At 36.4% G+C, this 21,982-nt stretch overlaps 1 protein-coding gene across 2 annotated transcripts in view; it reads right to left on the minus strand.

The window, feature by feature from the left end:
- Positions 1-21,982, minus strand: part of ddx31 (DEAD (Asp-Glu-Ala-Asp) box polypeptide 31) — a 136,550-nt gene that overhangs the window by 32,276 nt on the left and 82,292 nt on the right. The window contains exons 16-19 of one of the 2 annotated variants that reach the window (XM_028808571.2): positions 18,897-18,947; positions 18,629-18,768; positions 6,936-7,020; positions 815-926 (exon numbers count right to left, since the gene is read on the minus strand). In XM_028808571.2, coding sequence (XP_028664404.2) covers positions 815-926; positions 6,936-7,020; positions 18,629-18,768; positions 18,897-18,947 — 388 coding nt within the window. The remainder of the gene's footprint in view (positions 1-814; positions 927-6,935; positions 7,021-18,628; positions 18,769-18,896; positions 18,948-21,982) is intronic. The other variant, XM_028808572.2, reaches the window with a different exon arrangement.

Below are 21,982 nucleotides of genomic sequence, written 5' to 3' on the forward strand. Positions count from 1 at the left end.
GACAGTGCTATTTTCAAGCACATAAGATGAAGTGTTAAAACTAGAAGGCTAAAATCTGTTTGTTCAAAGTTTAGGTGAAATTTCTAGGGAGCGCTCTGGGAGAAAGCATTTATGAACTGTAATAAAAAGAGTGATTTTAGCTGGCAGTCCTGGAACCGCAGCAAGGGATTCGGTTAAGTCTCTGTTTGCAAGAGGCGGGAAAAAAAAAAGTGTATTCATTTCAAATCAATGAAATCTATAGAAGGGGAAATAACTCCAATGAATCCTCATGGCACTCAGCTTAAACTCTGCTAAATAATCCTTAAAGAGACAGATGCCTGGTCTACATTTTAACAAAAAACAAAGCTGGATAGTGGCTTTGGCCTCTAGCAAGCCCAGTAGCGAATCATAGCTTTGAACCCAATTACTTACACCCATGCAGATAAGGAGTGTTTAAAGGCAATTAAAATGAGGCCTTAAATGTTATATATATCTATTTTCAACTTCACACATATAACAACGTTCATTTGATGAATGCTGAAATAATCCACCTTAGTTACTGTATATGTGTGCCAGCTTTACTTAAACCATAAGAAAGTAAAACTCACATTCCCAAAGGAAAAAATACTGCTGCAATATTTCTCTCTAAATGTGTATTGAAAATTGAAAGTCAGAATCTTTGAAAATTCCTTTCAACTAAAACAATTTCCAAACTCGAAATGCCATTTGGTCATGTGCCTATTATTTTTTTTTTGAAGTGTGCTTAATATCTTCTTATGTGGACATGCCCTTCAGTGACTCAAAAGTACATTTTAGAGAATAAAGAGATACTAACCTAGTTTGGCTTCCTGAGTGTTCTCCTCATTGGAGTGGACAAAATTCTCAAACTCCGTCTGCAGCACCGTGGCCCGTACTCGAACTTCTCCTTGCGTGACCCCATGTGATTTCTTCAATCAAAAATTATGGATGGGGGGGTTAAGAAGGGGGGCCGCAGGTGGTACAATAGAGGAAAGACACAGAGACACAAATCTAAATAATTGAACTGGTTTCAAACACGAATAATAAAGTAGATTCTTAAGATTTTAATAAGTGTAAAATGAAACAGTATCCGCCGAGGGGCCAGCTCGGTTAATCCTTTCAATATTGCAGAAAATAAAAAGAGCTTTCCAGTACAGATGATGCTTTTGAAGGCCACACAATTAAGGGCTGCCATTCATTCAAAAATGCAGCTTTTTACCCAAATACTGATGCCTCTTGAAACATAGAAGTCCCCTAGAAAGAAAGATTTTACTGCCTCATTGATTCCTTCCTTTAAGGCTGCTCAGTTAGGTTTAGCTAAATCTGAGGACACAATTTTAATCTCATCCACTGTGCTCTTGGTGGCTGGACCAACAAGCAGGACTATTACCAGTATATTTACAGTTTATATTAAAAAATCATGACATGGTTATTGTTTTCACAGAGAGTGTAATTATAGCATAATGAATCATCAATGTGCACTACATTATATTTAATTATTAAAGTCAACCTAAACCAATGTATTAGCAGTTCATTCATAATTCTAGTGCCATATGTTGTATGTGAATGATGTTACATCTAGTTGCTGTGAATTGACTTCTTTTCTGTTCTATAAAACACATTGTGATGTTATGCTTCATGAAAGATACCATTTAAAGACTTAACTTTATTAGCTGATGAAATAAAGTGATTATATAGATCTTTTGATATTTCTATAAATGAAGCCTTACCAGATGAAGTAACATCCTTAACTCTAAGTGAGTGGAGGGAATCAAACCATTAATCTTGATGTTTATGGTCTAATTCTTTAGACACCAGGCCACACTCAATGTACTACAATTCTGTACTTCCATTTTGATTCATCATAGTGAGGCTGCATCTTGGAATTAAATATCACTAGGACTGGCAGCAGCATAGAGTAGTTGTCATCATAAAGCAAAAAGCCCGGCTAATGATCAGCTTCATTATGGAAGAGGCACATTAATCACAAACTGATATATTTCTCAGTGCTCTATGCCAAGGCAGAGTTTAATATATTAAAGATGTGATGATTACAAAAAAAATAAAATAAAAAAAAGATTACAATATGCAAGCTTCCGAGGCAAATCAGGCCCCTTCTTCAGGCAAGATGTAAGTTGCCTCGAAAGCCTGCATATTGTAATCTTTTCAGTTAGCCAATAAAAGGTGTCATTTTGCTTGAGTTTTCACTATATTCATAATGGCTAACACGGTACAACACCCTAGTACTAATATCAAAGGTTGAAATTTTAAATGGTAAAGTGGTAATTTTCTGGACTTTTCACTTGCTTAAAATGTGTCACCCTTAAATCATTGGTTATCTTTGTGTAAGGAGACCTTGTGAACTTGTACTGCAATGGTCTATCAAAATAACATTGAACTGAGAGAGGCTAGGAGTGTTCACCTTGGCCCTGACAAGATTTAAAATGTCAGCTTCAAGCAGGAAGAGAGAGAAGAACTAGGACAGAGGAGAAGCAGGAAGCAGGGAGAACACAGCCACACAACAATGTAACCTTAGGAGACTGAACACCACAAACATATTGGGCGTATGATAGTTACTGAAAGAGCCAGGTTGTATTACTGGCAATTTGTCACACCAATTTACTTTTATTTGCTTTTGCTTTTTGGCACATTAGGAATATTTAAGAATATAAAGACTATAATGACTGCTCCTCGTTGCTTCCATTTAATATTTGCTCTATCCTGTGGCCTGGGGTATAAATGAATAAAGAGAGAACATCCTCTAAAAGAAGAACTGAAGCACAGTAGCAGCCAGTTTCAGGAGCAGAATGAATCCATTATTCCCAAGTGCAAGAATATTGTGGCTGTGGGCTACGTCTCCTTCCAGGCCATGAAAGTGCAAGGATAAGAGAATTAGAATTGGGTTGGAGGACATATCTGTGGGTCTACATAACCAAGTTAGGACAGGGTCACCCCAACACCCTTCTACAATAAAACACATACAGTACCTTATCATATTACTTTTATAAAAATAACACAAGTCAAAAGACTCAGCAGTGTGATAATATTGCTGTTTACACTTATAAATACGAGAATGTTAATGATGCAATATCAAGTATTTTTTAAGAGTGTTATTTTTACATTTGAGTGATATTTAGTATTTTGTTTGTACATTGCAATGATTTTCTTTTTCTCAGAAAAAAAAATTAAAGTCATGACTATAAAATGTCCTAATGCATGAGAGGCTCTGCAAGATTTCCTATTAACAATAAAATCACAAGATCCCAAGGTTGCCATTTTTGAACACCCCCCGCTACCCTTTTTTAATATGCATGCAAAACAACTTATAAAGTTTGACTGCCCTTTCATACACCGGATTGAGTCGGATGTCGTTTTAATAAAGAAGTCTTTTCTTTAAGGAAAAAAAAACTGTTTAAAATGAACGAGGAGGCATTAAGCCACTGAAGGCATGATTCAATAGCAGGTGACTAGGACCAAACATCCAGATATATAGATATATAGTTCTAAAAAGGCAGAAATCCCAGCTGAGTGCTAAACAAACACTAAGCAGGCCCTCATCTACAGGCTGGTTACTGTGTGTGAATCTCAGAAGGAAAGAAACCTGCTCCAAATCCAATATAAAAGATGACTGGAATTTGCTGGCAGCCTGCATCACAGGTTCGAAGAGAAAATTAAAGCAGGATTAGAGGTAGGTGACACATGCTGGGACACTACTCCACTCCCTCCCCCCAATTCTGTTCCATTCCTGGTGCTGGAAGAATTCAATATTAAGACAAGCAAGCATTATCCAGTGTTCACAGCTCTGGGATTTTCCAATCCATCAACCTGAATCTCATTCATACTAAACATGCATAGCATATAATGTGTGCACCAATGAACTTACACATCTGGTTTATAGTATGTGAAATACAGACGCATAGTTTAATTTCACATATAAGAAGACATTCTTAACTAAGATACACAGGCATCTATACATTGATTATATCACTTGGATACTTTGCTGTTTTTTTTTTTTTTTTGTTTTTTTTTTCCAAAAATTATTTGCCATAACTTATTTACCCATTAATGCATAAAAACACCAATTTTGGCTGTGCTAAATTATTTCCATTGTAGAACGTCTTTCACAGGACATTAATTGTTTACAATACCTCCTGGTACATGTTATTCAAAATCGTACATAACACATTGTGCCTTGGAGGAGACAAACACCTGTAACTAATTACCTATGTCTTCCTCAAGGAAAATCTGTTTATCGTCCATGACTTTGAGAATAAAATAGTGTGAATTAATATGTATTTCTGGTTTTGTTTTATTGTTGTTTTTGTTCATTTCAAGTTATTATTTTAATTTCTTGATGCTATTTCTCTTGGTTTCTTTTGTAACTCTAATTGTGTACTGCCCCTTTAAATGTCCTATTGTTCCGTGAGCTTTGTGGGTGGAACCTGAAGAAGCAGGCCACCCTGATGTCACCACTCCTGAGTCCTCCCTCTGACTATATAAGTCTGCTGAGATGGCTCAAGAGCTGGAGATCATTCAATTGCTGCTGAGCTTGTAAGTATTGTTTTCTATTTAGATTTACTGTTTTTTTAATGATTATTTTTTTGCTCTGTTCTTGGATTAATCTTCTGGATTGTGTTTTGGGAATTGTGTGCTTTTCTAAGCCAAACCATTTGATATTTTTTGGGCCTTTGAGCATTTCTTTGTATTTTTTGTTAAGTAAATCTTCCATTTATACAGATTTTTTGATTGCCTTTTTTTATATAAGCTTATGATGTACGGTTATACGCTCCTGTGGTGCTTTTGCGATATTCTTGGTACATTAAAGTTTATTTTTGAGGTTTATATCCCTTTTGAGCCCGTGAAGCCTGGGGCAGGTCACTGGAACTGGGAATAAGTCCATTGGGGAAAGGCCACTTTCTGGGCATGCAAAGGAGGCTTGGCCTGGCCAGTGAAGCATTTTGGAGGCCTCACACTCCTTTCACCATGTGAATGAGTCCACATCATAACAGATATTTAGTAGCAAATAGTTTGAATGGCAGGTGTTCAGTGTAATGCCTAATTACAATTATATGCAATTATATGCTGTAGAAGCAATTTTCGTATGTATCCTAACAACTACACTGAAACATATAACTATTTACATAGTTAAGGTTATCCCCTGACATTTTTATTAAACAATTTTGATTCGCTGTCAAAGCAGAAATCCTTTTTAGAAAATTGGCAAAATTCACATTAAAAGTGACGTACAAAGGTCAGTAACCACAGGCACCACAACTACGTATCCTGATGTTTTTTGAGCTTCAAGGTGGGTCTTAAGTTCACGTTTTGCTGTTGACTAGACTTTCTTCTTATTAATCAGACAGTCAATAAATTTTACAGTGCACATCAACACTGTAATTTGGGAGAACCTAACCAAAGAACACCCCCTATGGCACCTCATGATTCATGAGGCAGCATTTTACTTTAAGATGGACGGCTGCCTCTCTGATGAGACAGGCAAAAGTCAGTCACAGAGAGAGGGAGGAGAAGCCAGATTCACAGATGGGGCTCCCAAGCATAACTTCCTGCCTCCTTCCACTGTACCAAGATCTGTGACACATCCGTCATCTAAGCTCACACAGATAATCAGCTTGATTGGTGTCTGTCTTGTTTTTGAGTGTCTACTGAGACAGTATTAAAAATTCAAACAAAATGTCAGATCAATGATGTATTACAAGGTAACAAATTTTGAAGAGGAAAATAAATAAAGATGAATTGACAATACAGTGTATACAGTGAGTTAATAACAGACACTGAGGATCAAAAGGTGATTCATAACTGAAAAATAAAGTTACAGGTATGAACTATTACAAAAACAAAACAGAAAAGGTGAGTTTTTAAGCTTGATTTGAATGCTACAATTTATACAGCTTCAAAGAATGACCTAGGAAGAATTATAGTACAGAGAGTAGCAGCCACCAAATTAAATGAGTGTTGGCAGAGAATCGTCATCAATAATTATTCTTTGACAAAGGCCTAATCTAAATCAATCTACAAAATTACCATACATACAGTACATCAGAACAATTACAAAATACAATGTCAGCAAGCAACAAAAACAAAATTGCATTAATAAGTTACAAAGTAAGACACTGAAGTAGTGAGAAGGTTGGCGTCAGAGGATCTCAGGTACCTGGAAAGTTGATATCATATTAAGGCCTACAATGAACTGGTATCTTAGGCAGGGTTGTTTCCTGCCTTGTGCCCATTACTGCAGAAAAAGACTCTGGTTACATGTGAATCTGAACTAGATTAAGTGCATAAGAAAATTAAGGATAATTGATTCAGTAAATATTCAGCACACAGTTTTATTTATTTATCTTATTTATAGTACCTCTAAATTGTCACATAAAGCATAATTAAAATGCACAGTGAAACAGAATGACAGAAACAGTACCACTATCCATTTATCTATTCTATAACCTGGTATATATAATTTGCTATAGAATTATCGGAAGCTAAAGTCTATTTAGACAGCAGGGGATGCAAAGTGGGAACTAAACAGTCCACAACAAGGCACACTCACTCACTTTGTGCCAATTTAGAGCTGCCAATTCATTTATTCTCTACGTGTTCAGAACATGAAAAGAAAAGTAGAGTGCCATGAAAAATCCCACACAAACCCTAGAAGAACATGTAAACTCTATACAAACATAATTTGAATTCAGTCTCCTGCAACTTCTGCCCAGAATCAACACGTGAAAACAAAAACAGTGTGCATAACATAAAAAAATATGTATAAGAAGAAAATAAAAAATGCAGACAAAAATAGACATTACACAAAATTATCACTAATGTTACTTAAGTTAAATAATGGCCTGGTGAAATGACTGATACTGTAATTCCTGTTATGTTAAGAGAATTTTACTTCTTTTACATCTTAACAGATAAGGACTCACCTTATGGCTTGCAACCTTCCTGCCTTTATAGTGGTCATCTAGCAGCAGACTGGCCAAAACTGTTTCCATTTTGATCTCTTCCATGCTGATAAAAAAAGAAAGGTCCACTGATACATGTAACAGTCTTGATAGCACCCTGCTATTTTTGTCAGAAGTAATTCAGAAGGCAGTTAAATAAGTAATGTGGATTTCTAAAATGCTTTCTATAATAATGTGTAGATGGGTAGGAAAACATGAAACCTACCATGTAAGAAAAAAGGCAACATTACAATATCACACTTTAGAGGCAGAAAAAGAGGTAGATGGTGAAATTAATGGAAGGCACTGCCAAAGACTGAAAACTGAAGTTGGGAAGCAGATAATTTTATTGAGAGGTACCAAAGACAGCTATCACATATGGTATCTTCTCCAAAAAAGGCAGCAATATTTCATAATCATGTTCAACTGGACAACTCCTTTGACAATTTCAGAATAAAACTGTGTATGTCACTTTAAGGTCACCTGAACATGTATTAATACTATAATTATCTTCTAATATAATGGTGTCAAGATGATGAATGAGGTTTTGTTTTCCCCTGGACTATCTGGGGGTGAAGTGTATATGTATAGCCTGGCCATGATCCTTTGGTGATGCTTGCCCACAACTCTCCTAAAACCCTTTCAAGACCTAAAATAGGGCAGCAGCACTCAGTTATAGAATTCGCTCATCTAAATATCAAAAAACTTTCTCCAGTAAATAATGACATCACAAGATGCACCCAATACCAGAAGGGTGCAGAACACCATTGGTGGCCCTGGGGTAAAATTAATATTGCATTGCTCTAAATCACAAAACACAAATAACTGAAACTAAACTACAAGTATGTACAGCAAGCCAACCTTATACTTAAACATCCTAAAGTTTTGATAATAACACAGTACCACATAGAACTGAAAAACTATCACTAACTAACAGCTGATCCCTCAGCAGAGATGTGCTGTTTTGGCCGAGGGATTGCTAAAAGTGTCAGTTCTTCCTTCCAGCAATTTGGAAATGCGCACTCAGGATGCTGGGAATTATACAGCACAGCACTGTTTGGATTTTGCTTTTTCCCTAATTGGTTAATTATATTCTGTTTTTAAAAGACACATTTAAAATACTGTTTGTTTTAAAACAAAAGTAATAAGCAGGTCATTGAAATTAAAATAAGCCGTTAAATAGGAAAACCATGACTTACAAACCTGACAAAATTAGGCTGAAGCCAAAAAGGTGCTGAATCAGCAGCTACCTGTAGTAGGGGGTTTCAATCTCCATTTTACTTTTTTCAGATTGACAAAGGTGTTTCTTCCCCATAATTAATAATTATCACTTCAGTACTTGTTGTTGTGCACAATGTAAAGAGAACATGGCAGTGCATATGAAATTGACAGCTGAAAGTAATATATTCTGAAATGGTGGTGTTTTTAAATTTTAATAACTTGTGAGGCCAAAGGAGTTGAAACCCCACTTGCTTCTTCAAAAATGTATGTGTCAGTTTTTCCTTTTAAACTTAAGCAAAATGCCTTGGAAGCATAACCTTTATTATGCTGAAAACTAAATTTTGAGTGTATAAAATTAAGAATTTTAGTTCTAAATCCACATTAAGGTCTTATTGGAAACAAAGAATTTCCATTTGATAGCAAAGAATTACATAAAATTCTTAACGTTCTTCTGTGTTAAGATGTGGGCAGGTGATAAGACTGGCTTTCGAACAAATAACTCAAACAAGTTTCCATTGATAAACCGAGTAGTACAATTTATTCACAAAAGAAGGATTATAGAAGTTGGATACAGAAGTAGGACAATAAACAAAAAACACAAAGCATTAACTCTAATATAGCTTGGTATCTGTCTCTCTTTCTTTTATAAAAACGGAACAGACAGATCAGTTATATTTCCCCTTTTAAACTGGACAAATTACTTATTTAAGACTAGCTTTTAAATGCTGTTTTGCAAGATTCCTAGTACATCTGCCAGTTCAATGGATAAGTCTTTGTTTAACAAATTCCTATGTGCCTGAATGCTTGGACGTAGCTGACATTTCTTCTCCCATAACTCGTCTGTGCAGAAGTGTACCTTTGTGTAGTGAACCTGATACATGGCTGCAAATCTGCCAGAATGGACTTATGCTCTCATGAGTTTACTTTTCATAGTAAATTTGAAGGAGGAAAGTTATAAAAGTTAAGGATTCACCAGACTTGTAAATTACTAATTTTAGCCCTAGCCGGTGGCACAATACATGACTTCTACACAGCGGGGATGACAGATGATACAACTAGTTATCATAGGATATCACGAATTAGATGACTAAGTGACAATTTTCCAGCACAGTTTCACATTTCCAAAATACCACAAGCCTGTCCCGTTTTATGACACCCAATATTATTCAGCCTGACATAGCCAGTGTCATGCAAACGCATTACAGGTACGGCAGGTTCAACCACAATCTCTGCTCCCTTTTTTTCTTTTTTCCATTCTGTTGTGGTATGTTAAACACAAGATATCGACAAATTAGTCCTTCTTCTGTTTGCGTGGTCTAAAACACCCACATTCCTTTTTATAATAATAATCCATCCATCCATCTTCCAACCCGCTGAATCCAAAGGGTCACGGGGGGTCTGCAGGAGCCAATCCCGGGCAGGGCGCCAACCCACAACAGGATGATAATAATAATTTATTTTATTTATAGGCGCCTTTCGAGGCACACAATGACACCTTACAGAACACATTGATAAAAATATTCACAATATAAAATTAATAAAATATTACAGTACAATAAAACCAGGATAAATACAATAATAAAACTGAATTTAAATTTATCAGCTAAAATTATCAGACAGAATAAGTCATCTTTAAAAGATGTGTTTTAAGATGAGATTTACAGGTAGGAAGAGAGTCGATATTACGAATGTCTTGTGGGAGAGAGTTCCAGAGGCGAGGGGCCACTCGACTGAAAGCTCTAAACCCCATGGTAGTCAAGCGAGCAGGAGGTATAATAAGATTAACAGAGGAAGAAGACCTAAGGATATGAGAAGGAATGGAGATGTGAAGAAGATCAGAAAGATAAGGATGTGCCAGATTATGAAGGGTCTTGTAAGTAATAAGCAGAAGCTTAAAATCAGTGCGATATTTAATTGGGAGCCAGTGAAGCTGTTGAAGGACAGGAGTAATGTGCTTTATGGAAGGGGTTCTCGTAATAATATGAGCTGCAGCATTCTGAACCAACTGGAGCTTATAAAGGAGTTTGTGAGGAAGACCAGAAAGGATAGAATTACAATAATCAATAGGAGATGTAACCAGAGCATGAACAAGAATGGCAGTGATGGTAGCTGAAAGAGATGGGCATAAACGGTTGATATTATGTAGATGAAATTGCATTATGTACACTGTATTTCTGAGAGTGCGCTCATTCGATATTAACTCTCACACAGACAGAGCCTTACCCTACAATTTAAAACAAAATCAAACCTGTTCGATTTCATTGCAGCGAGTTGTAGACTAGTTGGAATGAGTCTCTGGGTATGTCATACCACACAACTGTCAGCCACAGGAGCTTGCCGCAACTGCCTTTAGTTCACTATGATTGTGTAATTGAAGTCTGCAACTGAAAATCGCTGGAAAAGTTGAGTACAGTGACAACCAACAACCACAAATAAATGAGCTACTATATATATTTGCGTATCAACTGGCTCCTCTTTATTTGGTGAAGTAGTATTTCCTTACTGCAGTTTCCATATTTCTAAGCTTCTTGCTGTGTCAAATAGAATAAGCCCACCAACCATAGACATGAACCTCATTTCAGCTGCTTGAACTTACAATCTCACCTGCTTTGGTCGCTATCAAGAGGCAAAGGTGAAGTTGTAGCTCATGCTTCACCACCAATGCCTGGTACCATACCTGCAAAACATCTGACTCTGCATCTATTCTTTGGTCAAATTTATGACCATCTCTATTCAAGCACGTAACATGAGTCTAAAGTACTTGAATCCCATCACTTGGCACCCTGTATTTTCAAGGAGTAAGCTGCTCTTTTCTGGGTCAGGATCAAGACCTCAGATTTAGAAATGCTCATTCTCATGATCAGCTGTAAAGTCTTGGGTGTGTCTCATGGGTTTTGATGTGTCTTTAAATACAGGGAAAGATTGCCATGTGACATTGCCAATAACACGATTTCTGCTTGCGTTAGAGTGGAGGAGAACTTTCTGAAGGACACCTCTTCTTCATCGAACAATCAAAGTCCTATCCCTACCCCTTCATCTGCTAGATAACCACATGCTATCTCCAGTTCTCATCTTTCAAGACCTTGCTTCTGACTAGAACGGAAGTCCGTGAAGAAACTATAAAATGGCTAAGGAAGAAGACATTTTCTCTTTTGAACATTCTTTATTTTTGCAACGTTTTGTCAATTGGACAGGTCACCCCTGGTACCTTAATCCTTCTTTCTGTTTTGTTTTCTTATTTCACAATGGATTACACTCCAATGTGACCTAGAAGACATTACTATCCAAAACAGCAGAAATATAATTTGAAAGTTTGGTTTATAGGAATTGTGGTCTAGTGGCTAAAGTGGCAGATTAAACCGCAAAGGCTACTAATTTAATCCTCATCACTGATTTCTGTTTGACACTAAGAGATTTACTTCAGTTGTCACATCTGACACTGTAAAAATCTAGAAACTATCAAAAATAAACCAATAAACACACATCAACAACAAAATAAATGTAAACCTTATAAACATTTTACAGTAGGTGGCATGGTGGCACAGTGATTAGCACTGCTGATTGTATACCTCCAGTGTCCTTAGTTTGAATTCTAGGCCAGGACTCTCTCTTTGTGGAATTTGCAAGTTCTGCCCAAGTCTGCATAAGTTATTTTCCCACATCCCGAACATATGTGTGTTAGAATAATTGACAGTTCTAAAAATGTCCCTTAATGGACAATAATGGTAACAAGTACGTTCACAATATACCATTTTTAATCATGAAAAAAAAAACAACAAAGGTTAACAGTAACTGCAAAATTCTGATAAACTAGAAATATCATAATTACAAATTTATAAATTAATAAACAAATTTAGTTAAATATAAAACAAGGAGTGAGTGCAGAAGATAAGCCAAATGTAGCTGACCTGCGTAACTAAGCTATGAGAGCATCTGATCCATTCAATGGACGCAGTTGCCGTGTTATCAATTACATAGAGCAAAGTCACACACCGCCTTCTGGCCTTGGTGCTAAATTAACTTGTCAGTGCTGTCTCTACGATTTTCGCTTCATAAAGGCAGACGGCAATTTGCTGTGACAGCACTTACTGCTGCTCTGTGATGGCTGCCTATCCGGATATTTGCTGCAATTTATCAGCCTGAGCTGATGTGCTTATGGGCTCACCAAGCACCTTGGATCAGAGGCATGCAACGGATTCACCTTCCAAAATAAATAAAGGACTAGCAGTTAAACCTTCAATTTTTTTATTTAATTTGATAAAAAGAATTTAGAATTTATTTTACTTCTCAGGATATATGAAGAATATTTCTTTGAGATTTTCAATATCACCTAAAATAGGGCCCAACCTTGAACCATCCCAAACTACCCTTGATTTCCAAGCCAACAAGTCCAATTTGACAAATTTCAAAATAAATTAAGTCAGTCTTCAGGACTGGGCACTAACAGGACCTCAGAATAACAATAATGTGCAGTCTGCACAAGCAGGCTTCATCCTTCATATTCTGTCTTTAACTGGGCCTTGTCACAAAGAGCTCATTACTGGAATCTGCCTTTAGAAAAAAGCCATCTCAATCTCATGACAATCATTTGGCAGTGAAATACTGAAAGTTAAACAGCTAAAAAAAATCTCCAATACACAAACAAGTTTTACTCCCATTCTCCCAATTACCGCAGCATATGGAGGTAACAGGAAGGGTGACACACTGACATAGCTTTAAAGGGAAGTGTGAACAATGGCAGCAAAAATGTGTGCTCCTATACTGAGGGCATCATCCAGGGCAGGAAACTTTTTTTTTTTTTTGCTATTTTTATTAATCAGAATGATCTCAAATTCAGGTTATGTGCCACTTCCTAGTTGGATAATGGCACTGACGGCTCACTGACTAGGTGCAATTAGGTATGTGTGACTAAAATGTGCACACTGCTCTCCCTACAAAGATCCACACAGACAGATCCATACATTATCTCCTACCTATTCTAGACTACTTTAAATGTTTTAATACACTGAACAAATCAATTTCTTTATTTTTCCACATCAGTTTGCAAATCACAAGTTTTGCTCAATTATTTTCACAGTTCTAGAACTGGAGCACTAGCAGTAGAAATGAGTCAATGAATTAGTCTGTGGTTCGAGCAACCCATTTAATACAGAATTTTTCAGTAGTAAACAAAATCCCAAGGGGATGTACTGGTAGTAACTCTCAGGTGTTTCAAAATTTCTACACAAAGTTTCTTTATTAAATTAACTTGCTCTTAAATTAGCATTAACTGCTCAATTATCAGCATCATGTAAGGCTGTTAAAAACAGACAGGGTAGCATCAATGGATTGTGTGTGTGATTATACAATACAGAACTGACTAAAGGTTTACGTGGCTTTGAATGTGGCATTAGAGTGGGCCTTAAATGCATAGGCCTAAATATATTAGAAACAGAAAGTCTATGGGGTTACAGCAATTGACTGTAAGAGACTGTCAATGAAAAAGAGCCAATTAAGGCTGACACAAGTTGTTTACAGTAACAAGACAAGGTATTCTGAAAGACGCACAGATGAATAATAGCGGACAAAAGATTTCCATCTCTTTAGTAGAAAAAAAAGGATGCACTTGTAGTCAGTTAACCAACAGATTGCAGACTGGTGGTGGCAACGTAATGTTATGAGCAGTGATCAGTAGCATGCGCTGGATTCCTTGATCAAAGCAAAGGAGCATTTGAAAGCCACACACTTTTTGAAGATCAGAATGTCACAGAACATTCAATTACTGACTGTTGATCAGGTGTATTCTTTATTAACAGCATTTCATCCATTTCTACATTTCAGCAGGGTAGCACTCCATGTCACAAGATATGGAAATTAGTTAAATTGTTCCTGTAACTTGACAATGAATTCAACTTAAGTACTTTCTAAAGGTAAGATCTGCAGGACAAGATAGAACAAGCTACTTCTGTCAACATTCACCACTAGTTTAATGAATATCCCAACCAAAAATGACATTCTTTTATGTTACTTGTTCCATGTGTTTTGTAGTGATGACTAAGAAAATGTGCAATGACATGTTGTCATGGAAAAGAAAGATAAAATAAATATGATACAATACAAGCTGCTGGTGATCAGTTCTATACAGTGGAAAAAGGTATGAAAAACATCCAAAAAGACAGGACTCTTGACCAATGAATAAGGAGGAGAGGCAGATCTTCAATTCAAAAGTACAGTATTATGTGTGTCCTGTTTAAGATGTGTGCAGTTTTCTGGAAGTATCCTTTTAACAATATTTTAGTAAAACATTGATGTGTTTTGCATGTTGGGAACAAACAACTGGATAACTGACATGTGGATTATGAGACACAAGTAACACAAGGTTATTTATTTTCCCTTCATGGATGTTTTTCATATTGTTTGCCATTGTACAGCATTTGTCACCATTGGCTTGTGTTATATTACAAATCTTTGTACCCTCATTCTCCATAAAAAATACAAGCTTACATTTTTTTCTCTGTCTTCACTACAAACCACATGGAATAACTACAATGTAAAAATATCATTTTTGGGTGAAGTATTCCTTTAATTTACATCAACTATGTGACACAGTGAGATCGACATTGGTGACATCAAGCCATATTTCTGATGTTTTGTTTAGTTTAGGCCTGGTAAATTGTGGCTGGTCCAAAAGTAACTAAGCTCCACTTTAATTAAGCAGTCACGCAGTCAGTGGTGTGAAATGAATTGAAATCTTGATTATTTATGTGAAAATTCTTATTGGCTATATATATATATATATATATATATATATATATATATATATATATATATATATATAAATAAATATATAATTGTGAGGGCCATATATTCCAGCCCACACCTCCAAACCGCCAGGTGGAGCCCTCCTAGCAGTATGGAGGTCCCCTGAATTCCAGCAGGGCCTCATGGACCTTGTAGTTTTTACAAACAGCCCTGCTGGATATCATGGGGACCACCAGGAGCCGCTGTAGGGAGGCTTGGGGAGTGCTATGTGCCCTATAACCCGGAAGCATGTCCTGGTCACATGGACAGAAGGAACGACGTGCTTCCGGGATGAAGAAAAGGACTTTTAATCTGACCCGGAAGTGATAATGAATCATGGACTGCAGGGTTGGAACCACTTCCAGGTCAGGGGATATAAAAGGACTTTGGGAAAGCCCAGACGCTAAGCTGAGCTGGGAGGAAGGGTGGCTAAGTGTCTGGGAGAGGAGGATTGAGTATTGTATATTGTATGTGTAGTGTGGAGTGGAGGGTGCTTAGTGCACAGTATTATAATAAAAATAATAAGTATTATACTTTTATCTGGTGTTTGGCGTGGTACCTGAGGGTTCAAGGGAGCAATAGTGCCCCTTACTGGTACAATATATATATTATATATATACATATATACATAGAGAGAGAGAGAGAGAGAGAGAGAGAGATAGATATAGATAGATAGTATATTGACATTTTGTACAATATATTCCCATTCACCACTACTGTATATAATGATGTGATGGTGGCATACATTATATATTGCGCTGTCAATTGTGTTTGGATATAACTCCATAAGAAATTACTAAAACTAGGTTGACTGGCAGTAAAATTCTAAGATCAAGTTTACAATATTGTACCATACTAGCTAGCATCAAGAATAAGTATTACGCCTATCTTTAAAATAATTGACCAGGAGCAAATTAAAATAAACTGAGGTACAAATGCAGTAGTGTATTAAAATGTACAGCTCTATATGTAAAGTTTTTCATTGGGAGACTTAAAAATATGACTTTGTTCTCCATGCTTGCTGATTTCTGTTGGTTTACAAGAATAATTTCCAGATTAAGAAATGAAACATAAACGAAGCCAAAGGTTCTGTTCCAACCTCATAGCTTAGCAAACAACAAAGTTCACATGAAAAAATAAAATACTTCTCAAAACACTTCTTCCTGATTCAACTCTTAACTAGGAGCAGCAACATACAAACTTGACATCTGCAAAAAGAAGAAGCCATACTTTCAGATGAGAAAGAACAGAAGGCCTATGGAGACTGCAATAACGGACACAAACGGCATACATCTGAACCATGTTTTGTTGGGTCTCTGACTCAAAGTCTACAAACTATTTTTTTTATGGTCAGCATTTCCTATGGAGGCAGGCAGTGTGGGCCAGCTATTCAAAAATCAGACAAAATGATATAAGGCTACAGTATCAGTTTCCTTTTCTAGCAAACTGTGTGAACAAAAAACGTTACTTTACTTGTGTTGAAATCACAACTTGATCGATTCAGAACTGAAATCTGCAGGTTATGAGTCCATATGAAAGAAATCACCTTGACATACCTAATTGTCTTATTGATGGCGCTTCAGTGTATTATGCAATCAAAATGTACTGTTTTCTATACTGCAGTGCTTGAAAACCATTCTTACTTTATCCAGGACCCAAATGTAGTTACATAAATCTTTTTTAATATCATCCCAAGCTGTATCATTGTGAATAAATGCTATACTGTGTAGCATGATTTCTTAAACAATGTGTTTTGGGTTGCCGCCCTTTGGGTCGAGCAGTGTTGTGACTCATCATTGTATTCAAATGGACAGAGTCATATACAGTTTGCCAAGTGTCTTGTAATGGGTTGCCACATGGAGTTTAAGTAGTCAACGTTGCTGGCAGTTGTTAAAGGGGGTTAACCCAATCCTCCAGGATATGACTATCTGCATGGATTCTCCAAGAAGGTAGCTAAGAGGCTGGTGGAGATTCTTCTAAAGGGACAGAAGCCATGGCTGTCAATGGTGATTCTTCAAGACTCTTCTCTTAGCGCATTATTTTACTCAGCATCATGCTTTCTTCCTCATCTCTTCTACAAATATTCATTTGTAACACATGTACATATGCTATATACCTTTATTTATAAAATAAATGGGTCAACTACTATGTAACCATCCTTCCATTTACTGAACCACTTAATTTTAACATAAGATAACAGATAGCTGAAACCTATCCTGACACCTTAGGGCATACATCGGTATCGGCATCACACATGTCTTGGGGATGTGAAAGGAAAAACAGAAAACAGACACAAGTAGATCATGTCAACAACTATGAGGCATTAGCATTTACTACTGTCCCAGTGTGCCAGCCTTAGTCAATTAAATTCCACTCTAGTTTCATATATGGCAGCATATGCCTAAGCTAATGGGATCAAAAGGCAAAATAAAGTTGAGCAAAGTTAGGTGGCAAGCTAACAAGGTAAGCTCATCCTGAAAAGGTCTATTGGTGGTTGAGGGACTAATAAGAAACCCAAGACATAAGAAGAATACATTTCCAGCTAGGAGAAAAACCAAAACAAACGGCCACGGGAAGTTGACCCTTGGTCTCTCAAAAAGCATATCTAAACATGAATACTTTCTAGAAAGTATGTGCTTACAAAAATAATAAAGTATACAATGTTAAGCTTCATTAACCTATGCCTAGCACAACCTGAGGAACAGTGCAAAAGAAGCTTTTCTTTCAAAGCACTGTTTTGTAAATGGAATTTCAACAGTCTCTCTATATTGTTTCTATTTAATAATAAAATAATTTTTTAAACATTTTATTGAATTTATTAAAATCAAATAACATTCCATACAAGCAAGTCAGGTATTACAAAACTAGGTTAGAAAACAAAGTAATTTTTATTTTTGAATGTCTCACCCTCTGCCAGTGTTCAGATTGCACTTAACGTAATCTGTCAGTAAACACATTAATTTGCAGTACAGCCATCAAAGGATTATTTCACATTATTAACTGCAGAGCTGACAAAAAGTCTGTAGTGTATAGCTGCATAAAGCACTTCAACTTAATATGAATTGACTTGTTTTATCGATCGTTCACTAATTCTTTTTTGTTTATTTACTATTAAGAGTGTTATACTCTTTATTTCTGCTAAAGCTTCAACTTATCAATCCAGAGTGCCATGAAATCAATTTTTTTTGTTGTTTGACTGATAGTCCAGAGCTTAGTATAACTTATTTATCACCAAGCACAATACAGAATGTATGTTATTTATTTCCCTAGATCTTTATTACCTTAGGTAGCACATAGCAGATTTATGAAGGACTGCTCATGATTTAATTTATTTATTACAGTGTCACAGAACTTATTTCAGTTTTTATTTACACTCTGAAGAACTGTACAGAGTTCTTCATTGCTGAAAATATGACAAAACTTTTTTGCACAATCCAAGAGGATGCAAAATTAATAAAGAGTTCTACTTTTTGGTACAAACATCATGGTTTATCCATGGGTATAAAAACATATAACCACATGCAACTGACTCAGCTATGAACGCAATTTATCTTCATTCAACAGGTGTGTCTCTTGAAAAAACCAAAGAGAAGGTGGTGAATAAAGACAAGTACAGAAGAAGCAGTCTGAGGAACACATCCAATTAAAGCATAAAAAAAAAGAAAAACACTTACGTGATATTGTGAGAGGCCAAAACCGAGACATATTCCACTTCAGAGGGAGCCAGAAAGAGCAAGCTACTTCCCTGTGTTCCAATCCGTGCTGTCCGGCCAACACGATGGACATATTCTGTATGTGATGCAGGGGCAGTGTACTTTTGAAGAAGCATACAATAGACCAGTGTCAGTAATGAAGGGTGGTCTCTGTAGTAAACGATAAAACTATCCAAACTTATCAAAATAATTTTAAATCATCAAGTGTTCATTTTTCAGACTCTCTCACCTGAATGATCCATGTCACTTGAGGAAGGTCAAGACCACGGGCTGCCACATCCTATCAACCAAAAGAAAAAAAACCAAAACATTAACACTGTAATACAGGCCTTTAACCAAAGGTAGACTAAGGTCTGATTCATTTTTTCAACAATTTAACAAAACCAAAAAAGCAAAATTACAGAGGTTTCAATAAAAACACCCAGAAATGACAATTTAATGAACAGTTAATGGCTTTCTCATATCATTAAGATGTTCACATATTGTGCTTCCACATACTACTGATTCTGTTGATCAAACATGGCACACTTGAACTGCAGCTTGATAGAGGGGTGGATAGATTGAAACTTTATTAAACCCAAAGGAAATTGCAGTGTTATACATATAACAAGAACAACATAATCTTAAGTATGTTAACAAGCTACAAATACACATGTAGCAAAAATTATCTGTAAGTATTACTAAGCGTAAAGTGATTCGAACTGCACATACTTACCAGTTAAAATTTCACAGTACAGGATGTCAGACATTGGCACAGTATATTGATACAGTAAATTGCACATAGTGTCATTGTCTGTTAAGATGTATGTTAGACTCAGTACCATTCAGCACACAGAAAACAATGGCACCTCAACCATGGGATAACTCATTACAGAGCCTGAGAGTGGTGGGTAGAAACAGCCTCACATAGCATGTCTTATAGTAACACAGTTGTCTCAGTGTGTTACTGAATGTGCTCCTCATACAGAGGATGAGAGTCATTGCCCAGGATAATAATCAGTTTTCAGAGTGACCTCTTGTTCTACCACTTCCCCCAGTGACCCCAACCTGACTCCCAAGATAGATTCAACTTTTTTAATTCATTTATATATTCTGTTGGCATTTCCCTAGCACACTACTGCATAGAAAGTTACACTGGCCACTACAGACTGTTAGAAAACATGTACCTGTGGTCTGCATACACAAAACAACCTCAACCTCTTTAGGAATTCGAGATGATTCCTATCCTTCTTGTATACAGATGGCTTCTGTTTTGGTACTCCACTCACTCCAGATGCAACCAGAAGGATGTATATGTCGTCACCACCTTCATATCTTCAACATCAGTGAGAACCAGGGAAAAAATGGGCTTAACCCTCCTGAAGTCTACAATTATTTCCTTTCTCTTATTGATGTTGAGCTCCAGGTGGTTCGTTTTGCACCATTCAACAAAGTCCTTCACTAGTGCCAAGTTGAATTATCCTGCCCACCACTGATACACACAACTATGCCTTTGCTCCATCAGAGCATTTCTGCAGGTGACATGAGTCAGCATTGGCTTTAAAGTCTGAAGTGTACAGGGTAAGCAGGGAGGAAGTCAGTACAATTCCCTTTGGAAGCCCCGTGCTACCCTTGACAGTGTCTGATACACAGTTCTTAAACTGTACAAAGTGTGGTTTACATTTACGTTACAACAACATTATTTAAATTCTAGAAAGTTACAGCTTGGCATAAGAAAGGGTGTGGGCATAGAAAAAAGATACAATTGTTTACTTGTGTCAATCAAGTCACAAAATGGAATCTCAGCTCCACCTTTTGGGATGCTACATATGTTATTGTCAAACAAGCCTGCTTTGCTAGAGCATAAAGAGAGTTGTTGTCAATTAATTATGGATAAACAGTTCTATTGTTTTGTTTTATTTTTTTCCTCACTCTTCACTGTAATAAACTTGTCCAACAGAACTGAATACATATTATATTACCATGCTGAATGGTGAAAGAGACAGATATTAAAGAAGGAAATTTAGTTTTGATTACCATAACTAGTATTAAAAATTCAAGACATATAGAAATGAATGCCGTAATACATGACAACATATTGATTTCCGAAAGAATAAATATGCACATACTGGGAAATCTGGAAGAGAAAAAGTATGGCAGTGGGCTTGAATGAACTTTGGGCTGAACTATATTATATGTGCAACTTGCATTTTCTCCTACTTTGTCCAGTCTGCAGTAGTCCACAGCTGGTATTTCAAGGCCCTATTTTGTCCATTACTGCCACTCATCCTGTCAAACCTGCAGTACAAATTCTCCTCTTCACAGTACAAACTGACACTTGCTTTTTTCAACCTGCATTGTTAAGTGGTGTTTGAAGCTGTTGTGCACTGAGGCGCCTATTAGGTGACCTTCAGAAACTTGTCTTCTGATTGAGTGGTGACTTTCGGTCAGCCAGATCTCTACCTATCAGAGTTTCTTCTAGTTTTCAATTGCCTTTGAATTTTTTGCCTTTTGCACCTTCTGTAAATGAAAGGTCTACAATTCTAAGGGTAATAATCTCTGTCTCATTCCATTTGTTAATTGCTGTTTTCTTGCCATTATTACTGGAATTTTCAACTTTATACAGTGTAATATTGCCCACATAGTACTTCAGAGGGTGTAGTAAGACAGTCTGCTCCAACTCTGCTTTAAGACAGACAGAGTTTTAAGTAATCAACAGAAGTTAGGACACCTGTGCAAACTGTTTGCTTTAACTTGCAAGGCTTAATTTACTTTAATTGCTGCAGAACATCTGTAGGTTATAACCTATTATTTGTTCCCTGAAGAAGAAACATTGGTAATATTCTGAAATTTCCTTTTTTTCAGTTTTTGCTAACCTAAACTTTAAATTTACACCTCTGGCAGGTTACTGCTTACCTTTTCACCATTTTAGGTCATTCATTGCATTTCAACTAATTAAATTGGAAGAAAAACTGAAGTGTTCTAAAAATTTTGACCAGTGGTGTATAACATACAACATATATTCAAAAATGTTTGAGGCAAAAAAACCCCTAAGTATTGTATTTCAGACTAAACATCACTGGAGAATGGTAATATGCTTCATATTGATTATCAATTGAAAGAAAGAATTTTACTGTACTCTGCTCAGGTGACAAGAATGATCCTATAAATATGTGCATATGAAAGTATACTTTTATCTACTATTGAGCTACTCGCTGTCAGTTGATACTAACTATACTAACAAAATAACTTCAATTTGAAGATTCAGTTTGATGCTTTCCTTCAAGCTACTTCTCTTTATTTTCCAGACACTTGAACAATCAGGACTGAAAAGAC

The sequence above is a fragment of the Erpetoichthys calabaricus genome, chromosome 9, assembly GCF_900747795.2.
Source record: "Erpetoichthys calabaricus chromosome 9, fErpCal1.3, whole genome shotgun sequence".
Lineage (NCBI taxonomy): Eukaryota > Metazoa > Chordata > Cladistia > Polypteriformes > Polypteridae > Erpetoichthys > Erpetoichthys calabaricus.